The sequence below is a fragment of the Hippocampus comes genome, unplaced genomic scaffold (genome assembly GCF_001891065.2).
Source record: "Hippocampus comes isolate QL1 unplaced genomic scaffold, H_comes_QL1_v1.1 scaffold468, whole genome shotgun sequence".
Classification (NCBI taxonomy): Eukaryota; Metazoa; Chordata; class Actinopteri; order Syngnathiformes; family Syngnathidae; genus Hippocampus; species Hippocampus comes.
This window is the reverse complement of record NW_017805226.1, coordinates 311,544-321,543: the sequence shown is the minus strand read 5'-3', so window position 1 is coordinate 321,543 and position 10,000 is coordinate 311,544. Positions and strand designations below refer to the sequence as shown.

The window sequence follows — 10,000 nt, the reverse complement described above, 5'->3', positions numbered from 1 at the left end:
CAGTCAACGACTGGAAGGACGTCCTGTCAGGAGGAGAGAAGCAGCGTATGGGAATGGCTCGCATGTTCTACCACAAGTGAGCCCCTAAACACAAACAAGCTGTGGATGAGGTCACATGACTCTCAACCGGTCACGCATGTCACCTAGGCCCAGCTACGCTCTGCTGGATGAATGCACCAGCGCCGTGAGTATCGACGTGGAAGGCAGCATCTTCCAGGCTGCAAAGGAGGCTGGGATATCCCTGCTCTCAATCACCCATAGACCCTCCCTCTGGTCAGAATAAAAGCGATCACAAAGAGAATCAATGTAGACAACGTCATGACGTAAATGCGTGAGCGAATCGCGTCAAATAACAACCTGGAACAGCCAATGACATGTTGCATAATACAGAATAAATTAGGCATTTATTTTATTTTCAATACTGGTTGGATTTTTTCCTTGTGCGCAGCTCAGATAGTTTGTGCGCAGACACGAAGGGGGCAGTGCGCATTTGCTCACAAACCATGCTTAGAGGGAACAGTGATTACAATATGTATATTTTAAAAATACATATTTTAATTATTATTATTATTTGTCAAAGTCAGTGATCTCCCACCATAGAATCAACACATTTAAAATACACCCCACACTAAAGAACCTCATTAAATGTTATCTCTACCAGCGGTGGCTGCAAATTTTCCATTTTGCCTTTAAATTGTCGAAAGCATATTGGAAAGGGAAATCAATTCATCACTGATTAAAAATAATAATAATAATAATAATCATCATCATCATAAAAAAAGCTAATTGTTTTTAGAATCAGTAGTCAGGGCTGTGGTAAATGAGTCGTATAATTGATTTCTCTGAAAAATTAGTCCGTGTTTTCGCCAAACAATTATCCCATTTCCACAAAATGGATCAACCACAATCTTCTACAATCCACATCCTCCTGCTGTCTTCCAGCCAATAATATAACGTGACATCATCACCGGGCGCAGTCGATCGAGTGATCGTGATAGACTCCAATGGTTTCTTCGAAGATTCCATTCATTTACTCTTGATATTATTTCTTTGTCTTTTTTATCGCTCTGTGAATGTTCGTGGTAATGTGCAAGAATGTGCGGTGCAAAGGTTACATATAACAACCGATTGTCATTTCATCTGATCTGTCAAACTAGAGCACACGTCCCGTTGGTATGTAGCCTTCAACTAACTCAGATTGTTGTGCAGTTGTTGCTATTTCTTTCCATTTTCTTATCACTCTGCAGTTAGGGCGGCCCACCGAGGGGCCCTCTGTCATCTGTCAAAACCTTCAACTATGCTGATGCACGTCGTCAGCTGAGTACATGTGTGAACATGTTATACATCTTTTAAAAGCTGAGTTTCTGGAGATTTGACTGGTGCCCAACATTTTACAATTGTCAAATTTGAACTGGAACTTGGAGAGACCTCAAGCTTAGATCCTGTAGTGTTTTCAAGTCCTAATCAACATTCTAAATTCATTTTCAAGACAGATTTTGTGAAAAGAAATTAGACGAACATAAGATTTGCCTTTTCTTTCTGTTTTCAAACATCCATAGTTCAGTGACAGGAGCACTTACACAGATTCTGACTGTTTGGGAGAAATATTCAAAATGATAACATTTTGAATATTTCAAAAAGAGACCAAAACTATGCTGATACTCCAAATGGTTCATGAACAGCTACAAATTTACTTTGGGTGCACCTTTTTCCAGGCGTGTTCAGCAAAGTTGCCCTCAGCCTAAGGGGTTTTTAATCTTAGCATCTACTATTGTGTTCGTGTCAGAACCAGAAACTAATGAGTATTACGCCAGAAGTTTATATAACTTGGGAATCGCGGACGCTCGAGCACAGTTACGCATTAACCTTATGCGTAACCGTGCTTGATTCCCAAGTTATATAAACGCATGGTTACGCATTAAGGTGCTCACGTGATCGATCGTTACCAAAGGAAGTGCCTGATGTTTTCCATGCAACTACCGTATCAACAGTGGTGTCGTGGATGTTTTTATAATTGCTGCATGAACTACAAAGTATTTATTGAAGTCTGTGTGTGAGCAATTTTGTCAGGAGCGTGTGCCCAGAGTTTCCGTTGACATGAGGCAGAGAGCCGCTTTCAGGGATGAGAGTTTTCCGCTTTTTGGCGGAATATACGTGTTTGCATGTGGGGCAAACCAGTGACTCGCTGCATTTGTTTGTGCCAGGTTGGGAGTCAGTCAACGACTGGAAGGACGTCCTGTCAGGAGGAGAGAAGCAGCGTATGGGAATGGCTCGCATGTTCTACCACAAGTGAGCCCCTAAACACAAACAAGCTGTGGATGAGGTCACATGACTCTCAACCGGTCACGCATGTCACCTAGGCCCAGCTACGCTCTGCTGGATGAATGCACCAGCGCCGTGAGTATCGACGTGGAAGGCAGCATCTTCCAGGCTGCAAAGGAGGCTGGGATATCCCTGCTCTCAATCACCCATAGACCCTCCCTCTGGTCAGAATAAAAGCGATCACAAAGAGAATCAATGTAGATTCCAGCCATCAGGGAGCAGCAGATCTCCAGGCAGCTGGTTGAGGCCATGTGGTAACACTTCCTCTCCCTCCAACAGGAAGTACCACTCTCACATCCTGCAGTTCGATGGCGAAGGCGGCTGGCGCTTTGAGCGTCTGGACGCAACCACTCGTTTGTCTCTGCAGGTCAGTGTGTGCTTCCTCTTCAAACAGTATCAGCTTTTTGCCGATGGACATAAGTAGGAAGTAACGCCCACAAGTTTGCGCTTGGTGCGGGGGAGCTTATCTTTGGTGACTTTGTTGTTACTATCATAACAAGTTCTGCCCATCACCCAGGAAGAAAAGCGGCGTCTGGAGAGCCAGCTGTCAGGAATCCCCAAGATGCAGCAGCGTCTGTCTGAGCTCTATGTCCTGCTGGGGGAGGGGCATCGTGAGGCCCCACCCAACCAGCACGCTGCTCTCTCCTGAGATATCCCATGCATAGGATGATGGGTAAGTCAATTAATTTGATATGCTCTCTGATCTAAGAAAACAGTGTGCACTCACGTCACGGCCCATTATTTTCATGTTTAGAATTTAGGCCTGGTACACAAAAGACTTCAAATCTTGAAGATGTTTTTATCTACGGCAGACCGTACTTATAAAGATAAAAATCGGAAATTTCGTTTTGGTGGTATTGTGTGTGGGGTGCTACATTCCATCATATCACAGTCTGCCGTCAACTAGCTCGTGAGATCTCTGCCCCCCCATAAATATTTTTGGTTGTAAATTTTGAACACATTATTTAACACTGTCCACCCGACTCATTTTGGACCCATTTATTGGGACACATCCACTGTGAACAGACCTTAGGCATACGGATGATCTTAATCGGGAAGGGGCAAAATCTGCACAAGAGCTTGATTGTTTTTATGTGTGTACCCAGCCAGCCTGAATAGACTCCATCTGTGTGAATATGAGCTGTAATCAGTGTCAATTGCTTTGATCAACTATCCTCTCTCTCTTCAGGGCCTTCACGAGACTCTACCGTACGTGACGAAGGATTGTTTTTCAACAAGACAACTTGAGTATTTGTGTTTAAAAATGTTTTTAAAAAATCCAACCAGCTTCCTGGTGACTACCTTTATTTTTAGAAGCTTTTCAAAATAAAAGTTTGCGAAGGGACATTGATTGACAACTAGACTCACCTTTCATGTTGCCTCCCGCGCATATTCCCTACATGCATACCTAACATATGTTGACTGGACATCTCCGACTCATGCATATGTAACATGAAAATCCAAAATGTTCCCTGCACATTGCTTGATAGAACAACAAACTACAGAACTACCAACTGTCACCCAATTTATGACACTACTTTAATCTGTACATCACAAAATATCATGGCTACCCCCAATTTCTTGTCGCATCTTTCAAGCGTACTAAACATCAGCACTGTAATTTAAATCAGTGGTCCCCACCATTTGGTACCGGGCCACACAGAGACAGACCAACCCCCTCCCTACCCTCATGGATTACCTTCCAAAGGGATAAATAGGGGTGGGTGATTATATGGTTGAGAATTATGATATTATGTGCTCAGCTGTGAGCATGTTAGAGTTAACATCAGAAGGTGGAAATGTGTGTGACTGCAGCCAAATAGAGTCCAGCTTTTTCTTCTTTAAATTTGGTAGTAAGTAAATAGAATCCACCAATATATGAAATAAGCAGTAAACAGGAAGTCAAAGTAACTATCACTGAATGTGCAGCTAAACACAAAGTTGATGGGCTGCCATGACTTGATGGGCAGCATCATCTTCCTTACATGAAGCAAATTGGAAAATAATTTTCTACTAATGGCTTTGGTGGCGGCATCTCCAAAGTGATGTGGGAGAGGAATACATTGTGCAAGGTATGTCATCAAAAACAAGGCAACACAACAAACCTGTTGAATCATTTGAACACGAAGCACTGTCCACGTAAACATAAGCAATTTAGCTGCTCGGAACAAGCCTGCAGCCATGGTCTTACAAATAATGTTAAAATGAAACAGAATATAAGCAGGGATGAGACTTTTCCGCTTTTTGGCGGAATTCCGCTTTTTTCCAGTCAAAATGGACCTTTTTTATATTGTTCCAAATCTGTTGAGAAAATTTTAAGGGGGTGGGGGGGGGGCTAGATGTTATTTCTGGGCTGACAGACTTTCTTGTCTTCGGCAGACTCGGGACTCGTAATGTTTACAAATAAAGTTTGCAAGCATCCATTTTGAATACCGTTTTTTTGTTCTCGCAAAGCAGAATACCGTTTTTTCTCGCGAAGCGTTAGTTTGTCGATACTTCGTAAATGGGCTAAAACCAATGTTTTACTTGTTGTGATTGGTCGGTATATTGGCAAATTCAGAATCACAACCGATCCGTGTTCGCCTTCCTAAACCCCTTTCCGCGAATTCTGAATGGTTTTGCATGAGGGAAGTAGTGTATTGAAATTTCTCGTGTATGTAGTCTGTATTAAACAAATGCCGAATGTTATCGAGACTCGTGATGAAACTAACGTGCGTCAGATAGAAGTGGATCTGAAAAACAAGTTTCGATAGGACTAGTTGAATAGAAAGCTGACGGTGTCCCCAGTAGGAACCAGTATAGGGGAACCATTGTCTGTTCTTGTGTTGGATTTCGTGAAAAAGTTCGATGTCGCTGGTAAAGCTCTGTGTACAGTGTGTGACGATGTCATTCTATATGGATCGAGAGGATGGAAAGCTTTACAGAGTCACGCAACCTCTGTGAAACACCGAAAACAGACATTTCTACTGAAAAGTAACTACTCGATCTCAAGCGCTTTTTGACAGCCTGCTCGGCTGGAGCATGTGAAAAAACAAGAATTGGCTAAAAAGAGAGTGAAAAAGACGGAGAGAACCAACAAGCTTTTAGCTCTTGCTAAAAAGCTTAAAATGAAGAGAAAATAAACATTCTACATCGTGAAACTGTACATCGTTGTCTATACTGTAAATAGACATCCACTTTATAGGATAATATGTATTCATAACCCATATATAGTAAACAATTTGGGACTGCACTATCACTCTATGAGGTAAGAATCAACAGCTTTTTATCACATTTACACAACATTTTATGAATACAAGTAATGAACAAATCTTAAATATGGCAGGGAATTTGTTTCCTTTTTTAGTTTCGATTTTGAGCAGCAAATTTGATGTTACATGTTGGTGCTCACCAGGAATGCATAAGCAGATTGCACAAAGGCCTATGTCAAATTTTCACTTGAAAGAATAGTGAACAATCTTGGAATTTTTTTCTGTGAAAGTTTCAAGTAGTGTGTACATTGAATACGCTTCATCTTTAGTATGTTTAGTATAAAGTGCCAATTTTGTAACCAAATAGGGAATGGTATTTCAACAAAAATTGTAAAATTTTGTTGATAAAATTAATGTTTTAAGGCTTTAAAATCTCTAAAACCCATTAGCTTCCAGGGGCTTTGCCCTCTGGGCCCCCATCCGGGCCGTTGCCCCTGGACCCCACTGTGGGCCCGCGGCCCCGAGATCCCCGGCTGATTTTCAGATTTTTTTTCATCACTAGCCACTCTCATCCCTGTATAAGGGAAAAGCAGGTTGCCACTTGTTTCGTTCATGGTGGTACAGATATTAAGATCAATCGAAGCATAGCTAAGAAGCAGGTTGCAAAACGCAATTTTCATTTATGGTCTTACAAATAAAATTAAAAATATATATAACTGTAAAGCAGGTAACCTCTTGGTTTTTTCGATTATGGTCTTACAAATAATGTAAATTAGGGAACAAGACAGTAAAAAGCAGGTTGCTACAGGCTACTGCATAGAGCAAGAGCATTGGATTGTTTGGGGTTTTTTGGGTTTGTTTTGTAATTTCTTACTCGAAAAATTTTAGCAGAAAGTGATTTTTAGCAGCTTTGATTTCTCCATCAAGACAGTTCCATAGATTTACACCACATCTTGTAACACACATATTCTTCAGAGCAATTCTGGAGTACATGTCTTTTTTTTAATTCCGTTTTTCCGTAAGGTTGTACATTCCTTCTCTTTTGCTGAACATCCATCCATCCATTTTCTTTATCCTTACTTGGGTCACGGGCGGTGCTGGAGCCAATCCCAGCCGTCTTCAGGCAGTAGGCGGGGGACACCCTGAACCGATTGCCAGCCAATCGCAGGGCACACACAGACGAACAACCATCCACGCTCACACTCACCTAGGGACAATTTAGAGTGTTCAATCAGCCTGCCATGCATGTTTTTAGAATGTGGGAGGAAACTGGAGTACCCGGAGAAAACCTCCACACAGGGAGGCTGGAGCTGGAATTGAACCTCTGCACTGTGAGGTCGACGCGTTAATCACTGGCGCACCGGGCCACCTTGTGCTCAACATTTTTTGAAAATTTACCAAAAGTAAATTTTTGTGTATTTTGAACATGACCTGATTTGTTTTAAATTCCACAACGTCCTTCAACTTTAGAATTTTAGACTGAAGAAAAAAGACATTTGTATGATCACAATATCCTCCAAGGTGATAATTCGTATTTTTTTTTTTTTTGCATTGCGTATAATGCTTCAATATTACTCTTATATGAATTCCCCCATGCCTCTACACAACAGGGTTAAGTGAGGTAAAATAAGAACAATGTATTTTCAATATAACGCTTTCTGATCAAGATACTATTTGGATTTATTCATTAAGGCTACAGTCATGGCCGTTTTGGTTTTGATCTTGCTAATTTGTGTTTTCCAAGAGATGTTATGGTCAACACTTATCCCCTCGAATGTGTGTTCATAAACTGTTGCGTGTTGCGATTTTCATGTTATTGATCGTATGTCTATGTATGTTTACGTGACGTTTTCCAAAGAACAAACTTAGTCTTTTGTGTATTTAGTGAGAATACATTTCTTGTAAACCAGTTTTTGAAGCTTACATATTTCATTTGTAATCTCAATCATAGGTTTTTCAAGATTTTTACCTGATTACAAAATTATAGTGTCTTCCTCAAAAAGGACAAACTTGAATTTTACAAAATGTTAGTGTCTTCCTCAAAAAGGACAAACTTGATTTTTTCAGACGCCAAGTATAAGTCATTGATGTATGTAAAGTATGCCATTTTTAAATGACTAAAAGATTTGGCTTCGCCATGACCACAAAAGCTGCTGTAACTTGACCCATGAGGATCATATACTGTATTGTCGAAATTTCACACATTTGACGAGTGTGCAGACCTAAAGACGTCCACAAACTTATTTTTCATCATCTTGCTTGCGCTTGTTTTTTTTCCAAGTGCTTTAACCAGTTCCTGTGTCATATTTGGTTAGAAGTGTTTAGGCTTTCATGTTTGTGATTTTTCTGAAATGCTGTCGCCGTGGCAAAATGCTGTTTTCCAAGAAAACAATTCATTTGTAAGCGTGGACCACACAAGAGAGCATCCATCAACCTCAACTTCAATTTTAATATTTTAAAGTTGTCACAAACAAAGAAAACAGAATTGTTCTGTAGCGCCACCTAAAGTGGAAAAAAAATAAATCCAATTCAGTACGGTTGACCTAAGCCTAAAAAAAATTGGTATGCATGTCTGGCACCCCAGAATACTGGGCAGAATACTTTGAAGACCTCTTCACCTCCACCAACACGCCTTTTTTCGAGGAAGCAGAATCTGGGAACTCTGAGGTGAGCTCTTCCAACTCTGGGGTTGAAATTACTGAAGTAGTTAAAAAAGCTCCTCAGTGGATGAGATTCGCCCGGAGTTCCTCGTGGCTCTGGATGTTGTGGGACTGTCCTGGTTGACACGCCTCTGCAACATCGCATGGTCATCAGGGAGAGTGAGTATTGGCAGACTGGGGTGGTGGTCCCTCTTTTTAAGAAGGGGGACCTAAGAGTGTGCTCCGACTACAGAGTGCTCACACTCCTCAGCCTCCCTGGTAAGATCTATTCAGTGGTGCTGGAGAGGTGGGTCCGTCAGGAAGTCGAGTCTCAGATTCAGGAGGAGCAGTGTGTTTTTTGTCCCAGCCGTGGAACAGTGGACAGACTCTTAACCCTTGGCAGGGTGGTCCTCAAGCGTGCATGGGAGATTTGGTATGTGGTACCGAATCAGAACAGCCGCTATCAAGAGATTCAGTACCACATACCAAATCTCCTGATACCGGCTGTTCTGTCCCTATACCACAGACGTCAAGAGTTTGGTTCGCGTCGCTGGCAGTGTCGGTAGTAGTGCCAGAGTTTCCAGTGAGCGTTGGACTCTGGAAAGGCTGCCCTTTGTCACAGATTATTTTCATAACCTTGATGGACAGAATTTCTAGGCGCAGCCCAGGTGTTGAGGGGTCTGGTTTCGAGGTAAGATCTAAAGCCCGGGCCTAAAATGTCGATCAATCAGGGATGAGATTTTTCCGCTTTTTGGCGGAATTCCACTTTTTTTCCTCTCAAAATGGACCTATTTTATATTGTTCCAAATCCGGAAAAAAATTCTCTTTCCGGACTTGTCTTCGGCAGATTCGGGTCTCGTAATGTTTACAAGTAACGTTTGCAAGCATCCACTTTGAATCCCGTTTTTTTATCGCGAAGCGTTAGTATTCTGCCCCCAGTAATTGTATTACAGTGCAGTGCAGTGCCCCTAGTGATGGAAGTATTGCATGACAGTTTAGTACAGTGCCCCTAGTGGTGGAAGTGGTTAGCCCCGCCCATAGAGTCAGCGGGGTAGCCATTTTGATTCATAAGAGTGAAACCATGTGCAGAGGTGTGATAACATCCACTTCCATCCTCGTTCTTTTGGCACATTCAGGCACAATCTGTAAGTACATTTACCCAGTTGTATATACCACTCTTAGCTGAGCAAGTTATTCATCGTCATATATAAGTATTTCACCAATTAATCTTTGTAGGTATTTACCATAGATGTGTTGAAAATGTTAGAGAATAGGGGTGTTATAAGAGTGTCGAATATCATTTCATATGTATAATTGGACATTATACAAACATTTGTATTGTGTTTCTATTTGTGTACAGTTTTACAAGAAAGACTCCATAAAAATACCAAACGTTGGATTCTCATCTCCGTGTTTTTATTGGAGGATTGTTTAGCTCGCTGTCTACGCCGTGCTCTCATCTCAAACGCATGGCAAGGGCAGAAGAGTTAGTTTGTCGTTACTTCCTATATGGGCTAAAACCAATGTCTTACTTGTTGTGATTGGTCGCTATATCGGCAAATGCAAATCACAACCAATCCGTGTTCGCCTTCCTAAACCCCTTTCTCGCGAATGCCGAATGTTATCGAGACTCACGACGAAGCTAAAGTGCGTCAGATAGATGCGGATCTGAAAAACAGTTGCGATGGGACTGGTCGGATAGAAAGCTGACGGTGTCCCCAGTAGGAAACAGTAAAGAGGAACCATTGTGCTTGTGCCGGATTTCGTGAAAAAGCTCGATGTCGCCGGTAAAGCTGTCAGGTTTATCCAATTTGACACCATTCTATACGGATCGAGAGGATGGAAAGC

General features: G+C 41.7%; 1 protein-coding gene and 1 long non-coding RNA gene across 2 annotated transcripts in view; both read left to right on the top strand.

Moving 5' to 3' along the window:
* LOC109515541 (ATP-binding cassette sub-family D member 2-like) overlaps positions 1-3,680 on the top strand; it is a 5,374-nt gene extending 1,694 nt beyond the window's left edge. Inside the window, exons 2-6 of the mRNA XM_019869390.1 lie at positions 1-76; positions 148-273; positions 2,602-2,689; positions 2,840-2,995; positions 3,512-3,680. The exon at positions 1-76 is cut by the window's left edge and continues 9 nt beyond it. Of these exons, the coding sequence (XP_019724949.1) occupies positions 1-76; positions 148-273; positions 2,602-2,689; positions 2,840-2,971 (422 nt within the window). The 3' untranslated portion in view covers positions 2,972-2,995; positions 3,512-3,680. The remainder of the gene's footprint in view (positions 77-147; positions 274-2,601; positions 2,690-2,839; positions 2,996-3,511) is intronic.
* A 5,559-nt stretch (positions 3,681-9,239) lies between these two features.
* LOC109515538 (uncharacterized) lies at positions 9,240-9,639 on the top strand. Its single transcript, XR_002168205.1, has 2 exons — positions 9,240-9,297; positions 9,513-9,639. It is a non-coding gene; the product is annotated as an uncharacterized LOC109515538 (long non-coding RNA).
* Positions 9,640-10,000: the final 361 nt, after the last annotated feature.